General features: G+C 52.8%; 2 protein-coding genes across 2 annotated transcripts in view; one reads left to right on the top strand and one right to left on the bottom strand.

Moving 5' to 3' along the window:
• The window catches only part of HSF1 (heat shock transcription factor 1), a 21,352-nt gene extending 698 nt beyond the window's left edge, over positions 1–20,654 (bottom strand). The window contains exons 1-10 of the mRNA XM_004387397.2: positions 20,374–20,654; positions 4,999–5,107; positions 3,736–3,872; positions 3,171–3,295; positions 2,625–2,700; positions 2,485–2,546; positions 2,314–2,410; positions 1,707–1,843; positions 1,303–1,572; positions 26–131 (exon numbers count right to left, since the gene is read on the bottom strand). Coding sequence (XP_004387454.1) covers positions 26–131; positions 1,303–1,572; positions 1,707–1,843; positions 2,314–2,410; positions 2,485–2,546; positions 2,625–2,700; positions 3,171–3,295; positions 3,736–3,872; positions 4,999–5,107; positions 20,374–20,490 — 1,236 coding nt within the window. The 5' untranslated portion in view covers positions 20,491–20,654. The remainder of the gene's footprint in view (positions 1–25; positions 132–1,302; positions 1,573–1,706; positions 1,844–2,313; positions 2,411–2,484; positions 2,547–2,624; positions 2,701–3,170; positions 3,296–3,735; positions 3,873–4,998; positions 5,108–20,373) is intronic.
• BOP1 (BOP1 ribosomal biogenesis factor) overlaps positions 20,628–20,654 on the top strand; it is a 22,609-nt gene continuing 22,582 nt past the window's right edge. The window contains exon 1 of the mRNA XM_023741618.1: positions 20,628–20,651. Within this exon, the coding sequence (XP_023597386.1) occupies positions 20,628–20,651 (24 nt within the window). The remainder of the gene's footprint in view (positions 20,652–20,654) is intronic.

Here is a 20,654-nt window from a genome sequence, read left to right as displayed (position 1 = left end):
GGGCGGGGCGGGGCGGGGCACTCACGTCCATCAGGGCGCTGGTGTCCACACTGAAGCCGTGACTGGTCAGCACGGTCTGTAGGTTGTCCAGGTTGGAGTCCATGGCATCCAGGTGGTCACTGAGCTCGTTCCTGGCCCAGGTGAGCAGGAGGTGGGTGAAGCATGGCCCAGGCACCCCAGACAGCCCTCAGAGCACAGCCCCCCTCGCCACAGCAGCCTGCCGGCTCAGGCGGATGGAGTCCCTGGCAGGCAGTGGGCTCACCAGGAGCCCCTGCACTGGTGTGGGCCAGGCAGGACTGTGGGCAGTGTGTGGTGGGCCTGCTTGTCACCGTGAGGCCTGCAGGCCCCTGGGTGGTTTTGCTCCTGGGACAGGCTGGACAAGGCCTCCTCGCCTTTGCACTTGGGACAAAGTAAGGACGGAGGACGATGAAGAGCTGTGTCAGGTACGGGGCTGTGGCCGACCCATCTCTCTGGGCTGCCTGGCCCACCTGGGCCCTGTGATAGCCCCAGCCCCACAGAGCAGGGGCACCGCCCCCAGCACAGCTGCCTGGGTGCCGACCAAGGGCGTCAGGTGGGAGGGCCCATCCCTGGCACAGCACCAACTTAGGTCACTGGCTTTTGCCCAGGAGTCAGTGCAGACACAGACCCGAGGCCACTCCCTTGACAGAGGGCCCGGGATGCCCGCCCGCCCGCCACCGGGCAGGGCTGAGTACCCAAGCACAGGCCGGGCTCTGGCGAGGGAGGACCGGAGCTCTGGTGAGCCCTCCTCCCTCCCGGGTGGGGCAGCGCTAACCCTGGCTGGACTCGGCCATGCAGAGAGGAAGAGGAGGGGCAGGGGAAGAGGCGGGCGACCCCAGACATCTGTGGAGCGCGAGCCCAACTGCAAGATACAAAGACAAGAACCCCTGATTGCAGGGGGCCGGGCAGCTCCACCCCACCCTCGCTCACCCAGCCCGGGGCAGCCGAGGCAAGGCCGGCCCGCTCACCATTTCCTGCCCGGTCTAAGGCCGGGGCTGGGCAGCACACAAAGGCGAGGACCCGAGGGAGGGCCTGTGGCGGGGTGGACTGCCACACACCCCGGCTCCTGCACAATGGGGGCTGTGGCTGATCTGGTTAGTGTCCGCACCCTCCTCAGCCACAAGCTCGGAGGCCAGCAAGGCCCCACTCACCACCCAGCAGCCCTGCACCCACAGGCCCTGGGGGTGACCTGAGGCTGGGCAGGTGTCCAGGCTCTGGACATCCTGCTGGAGCCACCTCCCCCTGCTCCCAGGGGCTGAGTGACAGGGGTAGGGAGCCACTCACTTGTCCAGGCAGGCCACGCTGAGGCACTTCTCCGGGGTGGAGGCGGGTAGGGGTGTGGGGTTTCGGTCCCCGTCTTGTGCAGCCTGGGTGGCCGAGGGGGCGGTGGCGGGCTCGCTCTCCCGCAAGATGGAGTCGATGAGGGCGGTCGGGGACAGGGGGGTCTCCACCTCAGAGGAAGGCTGCCCAGGGCTCACCTCCTCCACCTGGGGGCTCTGAGGGGGGCTGGGCGGCTCCTCCTTGACGCGTACCCGGGGGCTGCTCGATAGGGGCCTGGACGGGCATGCATGGATGCTCAGGGTGGGGGCGGGACCTCAGCAAGTCTTCCCGGCCCTGGCCCTACCCCACCCCCACCTCTGCCTCAGGCGGGGACGGGGGTGGGGGCTGGGGAGGGTGACGGCTCCCACCTCTCATCGATGCTTCCGCCTGGGGAGGCCGAGGGGCTGGCTGGAGCCAACTCCGTGATGTCAGAGATGATGGGGCCAGAGCTGGCCATGGCGTCTGGGGAGAAGAGGCTGGAGCCGCTGTAGGTGGGGGATGAGGCCTGCAAGGGAAGCAGGCTGGCGGCATGCACGCGAGGGGCAGCTCCGCCCACCCAGCTGGTGAGGCCCCGCACCTATCCCACCCGCCCCACGCCCATCCCACCGCCCACCCAGCTGGTGAGGCCCAGCACCCACCCCGCCTGCCCTGCGCTCACCCAGCCGGTGGGGCCCAGTGCCCACCCTGCTCGCCCAGTGCCCGCAATGCTCGCTTAGCGCCCACCCAGCCCGTGTGGCCCAGCGCCCACCCTGGTCGCCCAGTGCCCACAATGCTCGCTTAGCGCCCACCCAGCCCGTGTGGCCCAGCGCCCACCCTGGTCACCCAGCCCGTGTGGCCCAGCGCCCACCCTGGTCGCCCAGTGCCTGCCCTGCCTGCCCAGCCCGTGGGGCCCAGCGCCCACCCTGGTCGCCCAGCGCCCACCCTGCTCGCCCAGAGCCTGCCCTGCCTGCCCAGCTGGTGAGGCCCAGCGCTCACCGCGAATGGGGCTGCGCCGTGCACGTGCTCCAAGGAGTACTGCCGGCCATACTTGGGCATGGGGTGCGCCGAGCCGCTGTCGCTCAGCATCAGGGGGCTGCAGGGGAGGGGCAGGTTAGCGAGGGCCAGTGCCGCGGGGCCCGTCCGAGGGCAGGCGTCCCCGCGCCTCACATCTTTCTCTTCACCCCCAGGATCCGGTTTGACTGCACCAGGGAGATCAGGAACTGGATGAGCTGTGGGCAGAGAGCACCCGTCACCTGGCCGCCCGGCCCGCCTGCCCTACCGCAGCCCACCCCGCGGCCGGCCCGCACCTTGTTGACGACTTTCTGCTGCTGGGCGTGCTTCTGCCGCAGGCTGGCCACCTCCCTCCACAGGGCCTCGTTCTCGCTGCAAGGACCCAGGGTCAGCTGGCCACGTCTGACCCAAGCCACAGCCCCCAGGCAGGCTGAGAGGGACGGGTTTCAGGGGCCCTGTGCCGTCGGCCTGTCCCCCCGCCATGAGGATGGCCACCTGATGGGGCCAGGTGGAGGCCTGCTAGTCTGTCCCGCCCGCCACGAGGACAGCCACCTGATGGGGCCGGGTGGGGGCTTGCTGGCTGTGCCACACTTCCAAGGCGAGGAGCCACGACGGACCAGCTGGGAGGTTGGCTGGGGTGGGCACCTTGCTTGGGGGCTCCCAGGGGAAGGGGCCGGGTAGAGGAGAGACCCAGGGTAGGCCTTGCTGGGTATCCCGGCTGAGACTGCGTGGGGCCTTCTGGAAACAGGGTTGCAGTGGCAGATCTCTGAGCTCTATCCCTGCCCTCCAGCTCCACGTGCACTGAGCGGGGTGCCTGCACCCCGTCCCGCTGAGGGACCTACTGCTTCATGGCCAACAGCTTGGAATCCATGCTCTCCTGCTTCCCCTTCATCAGCTGCACGTCCGTCAGCAGCTTGGTGACACTGTCCTGGCGAATCTTTATGTCTTCGCTCTTGAGGGTGGACACCTGGGTCCCGAGGGGAGAGGGGCCAGGGTCACCAGGGCGGCCCACACACGGGGCCCTGGGATGGAGCTGTGCCCTGCTGCGTGGTGGAGGGGAGCAGTGGGGATGCCCTGGCTCCCTGTCCAGTCGGGGTGGCAGTCCCCCAGGCCACCCCCCTGCCCAGGGACGCCCAAAGAGGGTGGGTCCCAGCTGCTGCTGCTGCCTGACACCGGTCCAAGGGCAATGAAGGGGGGTGGGGAGGGGTGACCACGGGCTCGACCACGGGGGTCTGTGATGCACAAGCAGGGGCTGACCTGGGCCAGCAGCCTCCTCATGCCCCGGGTCAGCCCACACAGAAGGCCGCAGCGTGGATACCGCTCCCGTGAGCCCCCTCCTGCCCCGAGGGCTGCAGGCGGGCCTGGGGAGGCAGCGGGAGAGGAAGCTGCTAGGAGACCACCACTCACACTGGTCACTTTCCTCTTGATGTTCTCCAGGAGCTGCTCCTGGCCGCGCAGGAAGCAGGGGTGCTGGAACTCGGTATCGTCCTTCTCGGGCTTGACCAGGCCACCTTGCTCGATGTGGACCACTTTCCGGAAGCCGTCTGCATACGACAGAGGGCAGCGCTACCTAAGGCCGGGGCCGCACTGACTGAGGGCCCGCGGCTGCCGGCTCCGCCTCCCCGTTGGCCGTGTGGACGGCCCCGCCGCCCTCCGTCACCCCCAGAACTGTGGGGGGTGGGGCCCCAGGGACAGGATGAAGGAGTGGCCTGATGAGGGCTGGGCTGCTCTGCACTGTGGGTGCACCCCCAAGTCTTCCCTCCATGGGGTGCCTGGACAGTTGGAGCCCCTACTCCTTAGGGTGGGGTAGGGCTGGAGCTGGACAGCCCAGGGCTGCGAGGCCGCGTGGGGGTGTGGACCCCACACCCGTCGGCAGCGCTGGCGGCCCTCTCACCCGTCGCACCCCACCCTCCTCATCTCATCTCTCCGCCACCCGAGTTCTGAGCCACGCGCCTCCTAGTGTTCCGTGCAGGCCTGCCCCGCCACCTCAACGCTGGGTGGTCTTGGGCCATTTGCCTTCTCTGAGCCTCACGGTCTTCACCTAAGAAACGCGTCACAACCCTGACCCCACGGGCTGCCAGAGAGGCCACAGGCCAGCGTCGTCCCACCCCAGGGACGCCCAGGGCAGACAAGGCTCGGAGGAATGTCTGCACACAGCTCTGGTCGTCACAGCCACGGGCAGGGCTGCTACTGGCATGGAGTAAGCGAAGGCCAGGTGCTGCTCGGTCCCCAGCAGTGCCCAGGCGGCCCCCGACAGGGAACGGCTGGCTGTGGAAGCCTGGTCTGCAGAAGTGTAGACCCCACCTACAGACCCTCCTCCCAGACCTCAGGGACCTCCTGAGGCCGGAACAGCTGTGGAAGGGTGGGTACAAGCAGAGTGTTTCGGCAAATGAGCAGCCTCCTTGCTCCTATCTCGTCTTTTTAGGCACTGGACAGACATTTGTCAGGGCAGATGGTGGGTCCCCCAGTGGCTCCAGATTATCAAGGGGAAGGTGACAGTGATGGCAGTGCAGGAGGTGGAGGGGTGGGGAGGTGCTAGCAATGATGGGGTGGGGGTGGGGGGACACACCCTGGCCCTGGCTGGGCAGAACCCTCTGGGAAGGAGAAGCCCTGCCCCTGCCCAGCAGAGCTCGGTCCCGGGCGGCCTGGAGCGGGGAGCGGGGTACTCACACATGTTGAGCTGCCGCACGAAGCTGGCCATGTTGTTGTGCTTGAAGTACTTGGGCAGCACCTCCTTGGCAAACTGGCCCTGGTCAAACACGTGGAAGCTGTTCCCGCTCTGTCAGGAGACAGGGTGGGGTCACTGCCTGCGTGCCTTGTGCTGCGCGCGGCTGGAGGAGGACAGCGTGCACCCCCAGAGCCCCAGCCAGACACGCCGCATCTCTGCCCTGTGGCCTTGCCTGCGTCTTGCTGAGGTTGAGTCCTGGGTGGTGGCGGCAGGCGGCTGGAGACGCAGGCCTGCACAGCACGGGGCCCTCTGTCCAGGGCCCTTTCCTGATTCGGGGTGGGGGCTCCCCCAGAGCTCTGGAGGTCCCCAGATGCCAAGTTTAAATTCATCAAACACCAGCTGCGTGCTCTGCGCCCCCCCTTTGGGGTCTGTTTTTGGCTTTAATCAGCATGTTTGCCCTAAGAACAGCTAAGACCCCAAACTGAGGCAACCAAGGAAATGGGGACTCAACTTCAGTTACTGTGGTGGAAAACACCCAGCTGTGTTCAGAAATGCAATTTCGTCATTTATTTGGCAAGTGAGGCAGGAAAGACTGTCAAAAGATTGCAGATACCCCCTTCTTCTTCCCTTTCTCTCCTGAACTCAGTCCAGAAGTCACGAGTGGGGCCGACAGGTCGGTGTCTGTGCTGGTGCAACCAGGTGGTCCAGAACTCACACCGTGGGCAGGGCGGACCAGAGAGCAGGGAGCCTATCCGCACAGGGCAGGGTGGAGAGCACACTGGCTACCCTCAGGGTGATTTGAGGACAAGGGGAGCGGGTTTCTTACTGCCAGAGGAGAGTCGCAGATAAGGGAAGGCCAGGAACTAGGACAGCCCCTGTGGTGTAGACCAGAACCAGAGGGTTGTTTCTCAATGTGCAGAAACATAAAGATCAATACAAGGGAAACGCGGGAGGTCGGTGAGAACGGTGGAAGAAAGACCTCTGAAAATCCCCTCCTCTAGGAAAGCAATGAGAAAACTGGCAAGTATGTCAGAGTCAGATTTTTCAGAACGCTGGAAATTAACCAAAGGCTTACAGCAATCCAAGAAGCATTTATTCAAGAAAAATGGCTGAATCTCAGTAAGAACAGTGAGCCTTGTGGCGTGTTAACTTGTCCCATTCCCAGCCCCCTCTCTCCAGCTCTGTACCATTTTCCCTGCAAATAATGTGCCCACACATACGACGCACGGAAACGATGAAATTAAGTAAACCAGTTCTGGTTTAATACGCACATTATTTCCATAAAATATGGCAGTTGCCAACAGCTGGCCATCACAGAGAAAGCCAGTAGTCTGGCAGCCACTGAAGGGGAAAGCTGGGGGCTGGAGCTCCTTCAAAGCCCATTCTCAGAGAATGGCAGTCACCTGACCCGCCTGGTGGTTCTTTGGAAGACCCACCCATAAGGCTGTCTTTACTGGACTAGACCTGGAGTTTTCCCACTGCAAAAAGTGTTTTCCCTGGGGGTGTTTGTTGTAAACATTAACCAGCACTTTTTAAACTTTGTGGCTGCGGTAGGCAGTGGATAACAGGGTAAACAATAGGTTAACTGGGACTCTAGAAGGCCACATACATGAAAAGGGCTGCTGGTATGCTCAGGAGAGGTCCCAGAGGGTCTTAAGCTCTCACTTCAGGCTGACACTGAGGTTCTGTGCAGAAGGAAGGGAAAGCTAAAGTAAGTTAGACGCCTGGCTGAGTGTTGAAGGAGCACCCTAACACAGATCCCCTGGGAGACATATTGCTTCCAGGTGTTTAAGGAAATCCCTGTCCAATCATTAACTGACTACTAAACTAACCAAGCAGAGACTTCAGTGGCCACACACGACAAAAAATCCAGACTCTACAAAATTAGTTCAGGAAAGTCACTAAATAAACAAACAAGTAACTACAATCCCTGGGGAGTCAGGAGAATCTGATTTCCAGAGTTGCCACATTATGTTGTTTAAAATGTTCAGCTTCTGACAAAAATTACAAGACATGCCAAAAAACAACCAACAACAATAAAACAAGAAAGTACGGGCCATACAGTGGAAAAAAAAAAAAAATATAAATTGTCCCTGAGAAAGTCCAGATGTTGCACTTACTAGACAAAGACTTTAAAACCAGCCACTTAAAATATGTTCAAAGAATTAAAGGAAACCAAAGAACTAACGGAAAATATGAGGACAGTGTTTCACCAAATAGAGATAATAAAGAGGCAGAGGTTATAAAAAAGAACCGAACAGAAATCCTGGAGTTGAAAAGTACAATAACAGAAATGAAAAAATTTACTAGAGGGTTCAAGAGCAGATTTGAGCTGGCAGAAGAAATCAGCAACCTTGAAGACAGGTCAAATGAGATTATCCAGTCTGAGGAACAGAAAGAAAAAAGAATAAAGAAAAATAAACAGAGCTCAAGAAACTTGTAGGACACCATCAAGCGTACCAACATCTGCATAACGGGAGTCCCAGAAGGAAAGGAGGGAAAGGGGCAGAGAAGGTATTTGAAAAAATAATGGCTGAAAACTCCCCAAATTTGAAGAAAAACATTATATATACCGGAAGCTCAAAAAGCTCTAAGTAGGATAAACTCAAAGAGATCCACACATAGACAACCATTATCAGACTATCAAATGCCAAAGATAGAGAACCTTAAAAGTACCAAGACAAAATCAACCCGCTTTGTACAAGGGATCACTAAGATTAACTGTCTATTTCAAAGCAGATAACACAGCAGTCAGAAGGCCACGTTTTGTCCTGCTATGCATGGGGTTGCCATGAGTCGAGGGGTGACTCGATAGCACCTAACAACAATTGTGGGGAACACCGGACAAATCAAACTGAGGGACATTCCACAAAATAACTGACCAGCCACCTTTCAAAGTGTCAAGGTCATAAAAGCCAAGAGAAAAACGAGGAAGCACTACAAATGGAAAGAGACTGAAGACATAAGTAAATGCAGCATGGGATTCCAAACTGGATACTCTGCAGTCAAAGCAATCATTGGGCACCTGGAGAAACGTGAATGAGGTCTGAGTGTTAGATCCGGAATGTATTAAAGTTAATGTCCTGTGTCTATGTCTGTGATGAGAGCTTGTGTGTAAGAAATTTGCACTAAAGAATTCTAGAGTGGTGGGGCATCATATCAGTAACTTACTCTCAAATGGTTCAGGTAAAAAATCTTTTTCTGCACTTGCAATTTTTTTCTCTATATGAGGTTGTTTTAAAGCAAAAAGAAAAATTACTTGTAAAAGGCAAAAAAAAAAAAAATTATGTTGCTTAGATTTCAAAGGTAGATCTAGTCCCAGGTACAGCCATTACGGCGGCTGCCTGCCAAAGCCACAACCTCCCGTAAGGTGAAGGAACAACTACCTGGGCTCCACCAATTTCTCTGGCCTGACAGTTGATTCATCTTGGACTTAAGCCTTCATCCTCCCCAAATGTAATGCCCTTCTAATGCCCAGAAACTCCCTATCAGGCAAAGTTCTCAGGGGCAGAGTCCGTGATAGGAAGCAGGCAGGAGGTGAGAGAAACCAAGCCTGCACGGAGAACTGACATCTTTACTATGATGAGTTTTCCCATCGACAAGTACAGTATACCTCTCCGTTTACTTAGGTTGTTCTTGATTTCTAATCTTTTAACTTTTGGCATACAGGTTCTGCACATGTCCATTAGCATTATATACGTTACTGTTGTTGTTAGGTGCTGTGGAGTCTGTCCCAACTCAGAGCAACCCAATGTACAACAGAATGAAATGCTGTCTGGTCCTGCGCCATCCTCACAATCTTTGCTATGTTTCAGCCCATTATTGCAGGCACTGTGTCAATCCATCTCGTTGAGTGTCTTCTTCTTTTTCGCTGACCCTCTACCAAGCATGATGTCTTTCTCCAGGAACTGGTCCTTCCTGATAACATGTCCAAGTAAGTGAGATGAAGTCTCACTATCCTTGCTTCTAAGGAACACTCTGGCTGTATTTCTTCCAAGACACGTTTGTTTTTCTGGCAGTCCATATATTCAATATTCTTCACCAACATCATAATTCAAAGGCATCAGTTTTTCTTCAGTCTTCCTTATTCATTGTCCAGCTTTCACATGCATATGAGGTGATAGAAAATACCATGGCTTGAATCAGGCACACTTTAGTCCTCAAGGTGATATCTTTGCTTTCTAACAGATTTTTTTCATATTTTTTTATTGTTGTAGTTTGACTGAAGTTTACATTTCAAGTTAGTCCCCCATACAAAAATTTATACATACATTGTTACGTGACCCTAATTGCTCTCCCCTTACTGTGACAGCACGCTCCTCCTTTCCACCCGATTCCCCATGTCCATTCAACCAGCTCCTAACCCTCTCTGCCTTCCTATCTCACCTCCGGACAGAAGCTGCCCATTTAGTCTCTTGTATCTACCTGACCTAAGAGGCACACTCCTCACAAGTATCACTTTATGTCCCAATGTCCAGTCCAATCCCTGTCTGAAGAGTTGGCCTCGGAAATTATTTTAGTTCTGAGCTGATAGAGAATCCGGGGGCCATGCTTTCCGGGGTTCCTCCAGTCTCAGTCAGACCATTAAGTGTGGTCTTCTTACTAGAATTTGAGTTCTGCATCCCACCTTTCTCCTGCTCCATCCAGGACTCTCTGTTGTGTTCCCTGTCAGGGCGGTCATTGGTGGTAGCCGGGCACCATCTACTTCTTCTGGTCTCAGGCTGATGAAGTCTCTGGTTTATGTGGCCCTTTCCGTCTCTTGGGCTAACACTTTCCTTGTGTCTTTGGTGTTCTTCATTCTCCTTTACCCCACATGGTTGGGGCCAATTGATGCATCTTAGATGGCTGCTTGCAAGCTTTTAAGACCCCAGATGCCACTCACCAAAGTAGGATGCAGGACATTTTCTTAATAAGCTTTGTTATGCCAGTTGACGTAGATGTCCCCTGAAAGCATGGTCCCCAGATCCCCTGCTACTCTGTCCCTCAAAGTGTTGGACTGTATTCGGGAAACTTCTTAGCTTTGGTTTAGTCCAGTTGTGCTGACTTCCCCTGTACTGTGTGCTGTCCTTCCCTTCACCTAAGAAAATACTTGTCTACTATCTAGTTAATGAATAACCCTCACCCTCCCTCCCCACCCTCGTAACCATCAAAGAATGCTGTCTTCTGTGTTTAAACTTTTTCTTGAGTTCTGCTTTTTAACACTTTAAAGAAGTCTTGCAGCAGATCTGCCCAATGCAATACATCGTTTGATTTCTTGACTGTTCCTTCCATGGGTGTTGATTGTGGATTCAAGTAAAACGAAATCCTTGACAACTTCAATCTTTTCTCCGTTTATCATGATGTTGCTTATTGGTCCAGTTGTGAGGATTTTTGTTTTCTTTATGTTGAGGTGTAATCCATACTGGGGGCTGTGGTCTTTGATCTTCATCAGTAAGTGCTTTAAGTCCTCTTCACTTTCAGCAAGCAAGGTTGTGTCATCAGCATATCGCAGGTTGTTAATAAGTCTTCCTCTAATCCTGATGCTGCGTTCTTCTTCATACAGTCCAGCTTCTCAGATTATCTGCTCAGCATACAGACTGAATAAGCATGGTGAAAGGATACAACCCTGACACACACCTTTCTTGATTTTAAACCACACAGTATCCCCTTGTCCTGTTAGAATGACTGCCTCTTGGTCTATGTACAGCTTCCACATGCGCACAATTAAATGTTCTGGAATTCCCATTCTTTGCAATGTTATCCATAATTTGTTACGATCCGCACTGTCGAATGCCTTTGCATAGTCAATAAAACACAGATAAACATCTTTCTGGTATTCTCTGCTTTCAGCCAAGTTCCATTTGACATCAGCAATGACGTTGCTTGTTCCACACCCTCTTCCAAATCTGGCCTGAATTTCCGGCAGTTCCCTGCCGATGCACTGCTACAACCATTTTTTAATTATCTTCAGCGTAAGTTTACTTGCGTGTGATGTCAATGATATTGCTGGATAATTTCTGCATTTCGTTGGATCACTTTTCTTTGGAATGGGCACGAATATGGATGTCTTCCAGTCAGTTGGCCAGACAGCTGTTTTCCAAATCTCTTGGCATAAACGAGTGGGTGCTTCAGCGTTGCATCCGTTTGCTGAAACATTTCAACTGGTATTCTGTCAATTCCTCAAGCCTTGTTTTTCACCAGTGCCTTCAGCGCAGCTTGGACTTGTCCTTCAGTACCAGCAGCTCTTGATCATATGTTACCTCTTGAAATGGCTGAACATTGACCAGTCCTTTTTGGTGCCGTGACTGTGTGTATCCATTCCACCTTCTTTTGATGCATCCTGTGTCACTCAATTTTTTGCCCATAGAGTCCTTCAATATTGCAGCTCGAGGCTTGAATATTTTTCTTCAGTTCTTTCAGCTTGAGAAATGCCGAGCGTGTTCTTCCCTTTTGGTTTTTTATCTCCAGCTCTTTGCGCATGTTGTTATAATACTTTACTTTGTCTTCTTGAGCCTCCTTTTGAAATCTTTTGTTTAGCTCTTTCACTTCACTATTTCTTCCTTTCGCTTTAGTTACTCTACATTCAAGAGGAAGTTTCAGAGTCTCTTCTGACATCCGTTTTGGTCTTTTCTTTGTTTCCTGTCTTTTTAATGAACTTTTGCTTTCTTCATGTATGATGTCCTTAATGTCTTCCCACAACTTGTCTGGTCTTCCGTAATTAATGCTCAATGCGTCAACTCGAAGTTGCATATGAGCAATTTGATGGTCTGTTCCGTAGCTGGCCCCTGGCCTTGTTCTGACTGATGATATTGAGCTTCTCCATCATCTCTTTCCACAGATGTAGACAATTTGATTCCTGTGTATTCCATCTGGCAAGGTCCACGTGTATAATTGCCATTTATGTTGTTGAAAAAAGGTAGTTGCAATGAAGAAGTTGTTGGTTTTGCAAAATTCTGTCATGCGATCTCTGGCGTCATTTCTATCACCAATGCCATTTTCCCAACTACCGATCCGTTTTCTTTGGCTCCAACTTTCTCACTCAAATCACCAGTAATTACCCATGCATTTTGACTGTATGTTTGATCAATTTCAGACGGGAGAAGTTGGTAAAAATCTTCAATTTCTTCATCTTTGGCATTAGTGGTTGGTGTGTACATTTGAATAACAGGTGTATTAACTTGTCTTCCTTGTAGGTGTACGGATATTACCCTATCACTGACAGCGTTGTAATTCAGGATAGATCTTGAAATGTTTTTTGATGATGAATGTGACGTCATTTAGCTTTAATTTGTCATTCCTGGCATAGGAGGCCATATGACTGTCTTATTCAAAATGGCCAATACCAGTCCATTTCAACTCACAAATGCCTAGCATATTGATCTTAATGCAGTTCATTTCATTTTTGACGACTCCCAACTCCCCTTGATTCATACTTTGTACACTCCTCGTTCCGATGACTGATGGACGTTTGTAGCTGTTTGCTTCTCATTTTAAGTTGTGCCGCATCAGCCAGTGAAGGACCTGAAAGCTCGACTCCATCTATGGCATTAATTCTGCTTCTGCCCCCACCCTGGACTGTTTTTGCCTAGGGCTCGTATCAGAAAGCTGGTGTTACTTCCTCTTCAAATGTTTGATAGCACTCACCAGTGAAGCCACCTGAGTCTGGAGATTTCTTTTTTGGATGGAGATCCTCTCAGATGGAACAAAACGAGGTAAGGAAAAGATGGCTCCTTCTGGGGCTCAACCCTCCCCTAAACCTTGGATGGAGGTGGTGTGTATTACCTACCCCCGTTGAGATTCATCCATATTGTTACATGTGTCAGCGGTTTGTGCAGGTCTTCATGTGATGTACGTTTTCATTCATCTTTGGAAAAACCTAGCACGAGAGCTGCTGGGCCATGGGGTGAATGTATGTTTAACTTTACAAGAAACCACCAAACTGTTTTCCATAGTGGATGTACCATGTTGCATTCTCAGCAACATGAAAGTTCCAGTGGCTCCACATCCTCATCAGCACCTTGCACTGTCAGTCTTTAAGTATAGCCACTGTAGTAGGTGTGTAGTGGTACGTCACTGTGGTTTTAATTTGCATTCTCTGATGACTAATGATGCTGAGAGTCTTTTCATTGTTTATTTGCTATTCTTACATTTTCTTTTGGTTAGGTACCTGTTCAAATCTTTTTTTTTTAAAAAAACGGGTTACTTGTCTTACTGAGTTACAAGACTTTTTTATATACCTTGGTTCAAGTCCTTTTATCAGATACATGCTTTGCAAATATCTTCATCCACTTTGTGGCTTGCTTTTTGTTTTCTTAACAGTGTATTTTGAAGAGATGTTTTTAATTTTGACAAAGTCCACTTTATCATTTTTTTCTTCTATGCTTTGTGATTTTTGTGCCTACTTCAAGATTACAAAGCTTTTCTTTTTCTTCTACTAAGTTTATAGTTTTAGCTCTCCTATTTATGCCTATGACTTATTATGAGTTAATTTTTGTACATGGTGTGAAGTGAAGGACGAGGTTCACCTCTTTACATGTGGATGTCCAATTATCCTAGCATCATTTGTTGAAAAGATGAGTCTTTGTCCATTGAATCATTTCAGCACTTTTGTAAAAAATCCACTCGCCTTAGCTATGTGGGTCTATTTCTGGACTCTATTCTGTTCCATCAATTTACACGTTTATACTTGTGTCAGTATCGCTCAGTCTAGATCACTGTAGCTTTACAGAAGTCTTAAAGTCAGATAGCGTGAGTCTTCCAAATTTGTCATCCTTTAAAAAGACTGTTTTGGCTATTCTCTGTCCTTTGTTTCTTATTAATGGTAGGATCAGCTTATCGATATTTACAAAAAAGGCTGCTGGAAGTTTGATTGGGATTCCGTTGAATCTATTTTCATCTTATAATAGTTGTAGATTTCCAGAAAAGTTGAGAAGACAGTGCAGAGAGTTTCCCAATTACTAACGTCTTACATTAGCACACTACACCTGTCACAATCACTGAACTAATACTGATACATTCTTATTAACTAATACCCACAATCTACTCAAATTTCCTTAGTTTTCCCCTAATGTCCCTTTTCTGTTCCAGGATGCCTCCTTAGGCTCCTCCTGGCTGTAACAGTCTCTCGGATTTTGTTTTTGATGACCTTGGCAGTTCTGAGGGCTGCTAGTCACGTATTTTGTAGAATGTTTCTCAATTTGGATTTGTCTGATGTTTTTCTCATATCAGAAGAGTTATGTAAGTTTTCTGAAAGGAAGGCCATAGAGGTATAGTGCTACTGCCATCATACCATACCAAGGGTACACACTACTGATATGATTTGTCACTGCTGCTGTTGATAACCATCACCTGGCTGAGGCTGTGCTTGTCAGGTTTCTCTGCTGTAAGGTTACTCTTTCCCCTCCTTTTGATACTGTCCTCTTGGGAAAGAAGTCACACTTATAGAGTAGGAGTTATGAGACTCCTGAAGGGGGAGTTTCAACACAAATTATTTGGAATTCTTCTGCTTGGGAGATTTGTTCCAGAGACATTTTGCTCAATTTGCTTCTTTTACACCCTTCAGTTCTCTGTCTTGATGTTTTCTGTTACATCCTTGAGCGTACAGAGCGTACTTATAACGCTAATCCCACCACGTCTGGGTCTGTCACTACGGACTCTCCCCTTGTTTCAGGTCACGCTGTCGTTTACCAGCACACCTACCAGGTTCTGACTGAATCCTGCACAGGGTCCAAGAATTTTATGCTGTGTGTCTGAGTTTTGCTATTTTGCTTTAAAAAGTGTTAGGCTTTGCTCTGGTAGACAATTAAGTTGTGTGTGGACGGTTTGGTCCTTTCAAGGCTTGTTTGGAGCTTGTTTCCAGGCTGCGAGGGTAACCCCCGCTCTGGGTGGGTTCAGCCCCACTTCCAGCAGTGGCTCTGGAGGTCTCTGTTGAATGCTCTGTGCAATCAGAGGGGCTCCCCCCACCTGGGTGGTGGGGACTCGAGTGCTCATAGCCCTGGGTAAGCTGTGGTCCTCGCACCCCTTGTAGTCCCCAGCAGTTGTTCTCTCCCCGGAAGCTGCTCCTGGCCTGGCTTCATGAAGTCTCACCCTACACGAGCCAACCAGTATTCAGACAAAGACTCAAAGGGCACCCAAAAGTGGACTTCTGTAGCTCTTTTTAAAATAATATTTTATTGTGTCTTTGGTGAAAATTTACACAGCAAATTAGGTTCCCACTTGACAATTTCTGTACAATGTGTTCAGCGACATTACTCACATTTTCCACAATGTTAATGAGAATTAACATTCTCATTACTTGGGTTCTGGTTGTTGTTTCCAGTACTCTAGCTTCCCCGCCCCCTTGTCTTCTCGTCTTTGCTTTAGAGTAACTGATGACCTTTTGGTCTCACAGAGATGGTTTTTTAATGGAGCCCTGTACTCATGGGTAGTATCTTTTATTTTATATATCCTAAATAACAGTGTGCTGATCTGTTATTTCACTAAAAGGTGACTTTAGGGGATAGTTTTGATTCAAAGTTTAAAGAGCATCTCAGGGCAATAGTCTCAGGGAGTCCTCCAGTCTCAACTGGCCCAGTAAGTCTGGACTTTTTAAGAATCTGAGTTCTCTTCCGTGTTTTTCTCCCACTGTGTCCGGGTCCATCTATTGTGGCCCTGATCAAAACGGTCGGTAGTGGTAGCTGGGAACCATCTAGTTCTTCTGGTCTCAGGGTAGATGAGCCTGTGGCTTGTATAGGCTATTAGCCCTGCAAACTAGTTTCTTCTCTGAGACTTTGGTTTCCTTCTTTCTCTTTTGCTCCTGATGAGTAGAGACCAATAGTTGTATCTTAGATGGCCGTTCGCGAGCTTTTAAGACCCCAGACGCCACTCACCTCGCTAGGATGCAGAACGGGAACTCTGTGGCGCCAATTGACTGAGTTGTTCCGCGAGACTAAGGACCTAAGCCTTCAAACTCAGAAAACCATTCCTGCGGGGTGTTTGGTTACGTCTGAGAAGGGTCTGTAACCGTGTCCTCTGTGTCTATGCGTGCACACACGTATCTGGAGGTACGTGTAGACAGAGATATTTCTATCTACGCACACATACGTCCTCACCCGTACCCATATATACCTGTACACCTATATATGTGACCGTACACTCCTTTTTTGGTTATTGTTGCTTAGAGCTCTTTCTTGACGTAGCCCTCCCCTCTGACCCCGTGCCCTGTACATTCTCACTGCCTCAGCTTCCCTGGGGGGTTGAGAATCTCCCTCCCTGCATTGCAGGCTGAAAGCTGCCTCCAGGTATAAAGTCGGGGCAATTGTGTGATTTACCTCAGCCCTGCCCAACCTGTTTTCCAATGCTTGCATGGTGTCCCACAGCTCTGTTCCTTAAGGGTTAAGTCCAAGTTGAGCATGTCATGAAAGTCCTACCCTAAAGGGCAGTGAGTCTCAGAGGGTCTGCTGCTGAAGAAAGCCGCTCCATCCAAGAACCCAAAGTCTCATCTGACTGCCTCAGTGGTTCAAAGTCCCCTCTTCTCTGCAGCCAACAAGGCAATTCGTGGAGGGGTTCTGAGCTTACTGCTGGACACAAGGAAGGAAAACCTGTGATATGGAAGACCACCGAGAAGTGACTGAGCAATATATTAGTGTTCTAGGGCCGCCGTAACAAAGTACCACAACATAAGGGCTTCAAACAACAGAAATTTATTGTCTCCTAGTCTGGAGGCTGGGAGTTCGAGACCAGGGTGTTGGATGTGTTGGTTCCTGAGGCTCTGGGGCAGAATCTGTTCCTGCCTCTCTCCCGGCTCCTGGTGGCTCCAGGTAAGGCAGACAGGTGCCACAGAGCTGGGTCAGAGCAAGGCTGGGTCCCCCTCTGTCCCTCTCTGTGGCATCTGAGAGAGAGACTCCATGCCCCTGTCATGAGTACATTTCTTGTTATGCTGAAGAGAGCGGCCATTGGTTTCTCTGCAGCACAAGCACCGTGACCCACACAGTGCTCATCTCTGGCTGCTTCGCACCCAGTCTCAGGTCTACCAGACATGCAGGCATGTGACTCTTCCTTGACCTGCAGCCAGCAGGGCCTGTGTGCCAGGCAGCCTCCGTTGTGCTCCAAAAACACTTTCAGGGCTGCCTCCACCCTGACCCTCCAGACCTTGAGGACGCCTTGCCACCAGAGCAGGCCTGGCATCACCAACGTGAGTGCTTGCCCAGCCCTGGGAAAACCTGCTGGGCACTGTGCAGTCTGCTCAGCCAGGGTGGGTGCTGTGGGCCCAGCTGAGCCCCCTGCCCTTGCCCTCCTAGTACCAGGGACTCCCGGGGCCAGTAGGGACCCCTCAGCCTGCCTTGGGCTCTGAGTGAAGACCACACACAGACATTGGCTCTGGTTGTCTGGTGGCTTGGTGTGCAGCAGGCATCTACCTCCTTCCCAGGCCACAACAACCCAGGCTCCCTCACCACCTCAGATCAAGGCCAACCCTCACGGGTGGGGCCACAGCTGCTGTCCTCTGTACATGCTCTGGCTGGGCAGGCCGGGTCCTGCCCAGGCACTGGGTCTAAGAATGAGCCTGCGGGCTTACGCCACCACACCTACCTAGAGCTGCGGGAGGAGGGGTGCTCTGCCTCTGACAGGGAGACCTGGCAACAGTCTGAGGCCAGGGGTTCGAGAGCCTGAGCTGAATGAGCCCCCCTCCAACAGACCTGGCCCTGAAACTGGGTGGGTGCTGGTGGGGGATGAGAGAGTGCACCCGTGCACCTCATGGTCCGGCTCCCGCCAACTCCTGGTGTGTGGTGTGACCTCACAGGGAACACTTGGGCTGGTGCCTGACTCTCGCCTAGCCACAGGACCAAGTGCACACGATGGTCCAGCCCCTCTGAAGACTGACACCATGGGCACTGCTGGGATGGGCCCGTGCCCTGGCGACTGAAGCATCCCCATCCTCCTGTGTCCCCCCAGGCATGCTCAGCTCAGAGGACAACATTTACGGAGGTGCTCACTCTGAGGGCCGAGCAAGTGCAGGTTGGTCTTGTGAGTCAGTCAGTTACTAGGCCTCTGGTCCCTGTCCCATGTCACACAGGGGAGCACTGTACCTGTCTGCCAGAACCTCTGGGCAGAACAGGAGAACACTTCCAGCACAGGCACGAATATCAGCCTCCCTAAGGCCTGTGAGGGCTGGGCTCTGGAATTTGCAGGGTTGGGGCTGAGCTGAAAGAGGGGCTGTAGGGGTTTGGTGGGTGCCCTTGGAGGGGATCGCAGGCTGGAAGTGTCCCCTCCTCTCTCGGGCCAGGTAGACTGCAGCCCCCTCTATGCCAGGGCTGTGTTTTGGGTTCACTGTCAGCACCAACCCCATGGTGTCCTGCACCGACCCCAGCACACTCAGCCTGTGTGCTGACCACGGAGAACCGCACGCCTGCTCCCTGGTCGGCTCCCGCCCCATCCATGGGATCACAGGTGGCCGTGATACAAGAGCAGAGCCTCTCTATGGACTCTGCTGGGACTGGTGCCTGGCTGACGATGGTCCCAGGCCCAGCCAGGTACGACGCTCCACCCAAAGGTCTTTCCCAGAACATGCAGAGGGTCCTAGAAGAGAGCATACTGGCCTAGAGGCCTGAGAGGTGGCACCTCACGAGCTCTACACAGGAACAGCAAGCCGATTGCAGGGCAGGACAGGTCATCCCCTAGGACTAAGCTCAGAAGATCCGGGAGGCTCCCTGATGCCCCTCCCCTTCCTAGGAGCTAAGGGGAATAAGTAAGAGGTGGGAGGAGAGTGTCAAGGAGGAAGAAGCACTGGGTCATCTCCTTTGGCCAGGAAGGGTCGAGGTCTAGAAGGAAGGGATGGTGGGAACATGAAGACAGCGTGCAGGGAAGCCCATTGCCCTTTCCAGGGACCTGCGCCTGACATTAAAGAAATGGTGGTGCCAGGGCGGGGCGGGGATATCCACGCAGGAGATGGCAGAGGGCTGAGAAAAAGGTTGCTCAGAAGAGCGCTTCGTGAGGGAGTGTAGGGTGAGTGTTCTACCCTTCTCTTTATCCCCAAACACCCTCAGACAAGGCAGAGCTTCAGCCCAGAATTCTCTTCATTCCTAGTGGCTCAAGGAGGAGTCCTCAGGTGGTGCAAACGGCTAACACATTCAGCTGCTAAGCGAAAGGTCGGAGGTTCGAGTCCACCAGGAGGCACCTCAGAGGAAAGGCCTGGCAATCTACTCCAGAAAAATCAGCCATTGAAAAAATCTCTGGAACACAGTTCTAGTCTGACACACATGGGTCACCAGGAGTTGGAATCACTCCATGGCAACTGGGCTCAAACGACTCGGCTACAAAAGGCTGTACTTGCAGAGTCTGAGAAACTCTGATGTGTGAGCTCACAGGAAGTCTAAACATGGTCAGAGGCACCCAGCCCTGTCATGGTGTCTCCAAAAGTGCCTTCGTTCACGCCACCAGTGACGTCCCAGCCCTGGCCTGGGTCTCTGGCCCTCACCAAACGCACTGTCACAGCCAATTCCAGAGATAATCACGGATTCACTTCTACAAACCGGAACTGTCCGGTCCTGCGGGGTCAGGTCGCGTAAACAACCCTGCTGCTGGGCAACGGAACACAGACACTAATAGAGATACCTTACGAGGAACGAAAAACCAGCCAAACTGCTCTAAGGAACCCCATTTCCAGTATCCGGAAACGCACAGGAGATCAGTTTGACGTTACGACGTTTTACTTTCTGTTCTCCTCCCCTCTCCTTTCCACCACAGCAGCGCCCTGTGATTCATATGCCGAGTCCTGATTTGCCTCTGAGAACACCACCCTGGTAACATGTTGGAGGAGATAAAAATCGCCACTTTGGCACAATGTTTGTGAGTGAAACTGGGCTCTTGTTCTAAGGACACTACACTTCCGCGTTTGTCCAACAGTCGGCAAAGGCGCAAAGAATGAAAAGGTCCATCCTTCCCATCCCAGGGAACCTTCAGCTGGGCACGAGCTGAACAGGAAGAGGCTGAGGACAGCGCCGTTGCTTGAGGCTGCCACTTAACCTGCTGAAAAAATCCCTGAAACCAAGTCGGGGTGTGGGAAGAGCCGGGCGGTTATCCCCAGAGCTCTAAATGTGCTTCAGAGAGGACTGAGTCTTGGAATTCCCTTTCCTATCGGGGCAAACTTGAGAGCTGCAGGCCTCGGGAAAGAGGGAGGAGAGGTATGCCCTGAAAACTCTCTCTTCCTCGCCCCCACGGCGGTGGCTGGGTGGCTCCCCGCCCCGCCCACGGTGGATGAGAGGCGGGAATCCAGCCCCTGCCTTCGCGGGCTCCCACCGGGACTCGTGGGCGGCCTTCGCTCCTTCCGGAGCCGCCTCCCTCACACGGCGGGGCAGGACCCGCCCTCCCGCCGTCCAGGCGGGCTCCCTCCCCACCCTCCGACAGGCCAGCGGCCCCCTCACCGAGCTCCAGCAGATGAGTGCGTCGGTGTCCGGGTCGCTCACGAGGGTCCACAGCTTGGTCAGGAAGGCCGGGACGTTGCTGGGCCCTGCCGCGCCGGGGCCCACGGGCAGATCCATATCGGACAAGGCAGGGAGAGGCAGAGGCAGCGACCGAGAGCAGAGGACGAGGAGCGGGCTAGCGCCGTCGCCGCACCAGCCACCCGCGCCGCGCCGCCGCAGCCGCCCGCTGCGCACACACAGCCCCGGGGCCTAGCATGGCCGCCGCCATCTTGCGACGAGCG

This window comes from Trichechus manatus, unplaced genomic scaffold, assembly GCF_000243295.1.
Source record: "Trichechus manatus latirostris isolate Lorelei unplaced genomic scaffold, TriManLat1.0 scaffold00185, whole genome shotgun sequence".
In the NCBI taxonomy this organism is placed as follows: domain Eukaryota; kingdom Metazoa; phylum Chordata; class Mammalia; order Sirenia; family Trichechidae; genus Trichechus; species Trichechus manatus.
The sequence above is the reverse complement of the archived record's forward strand: the minus strand, read 5'-3'. Positions and strand labels throughout refer to the sequence as shown.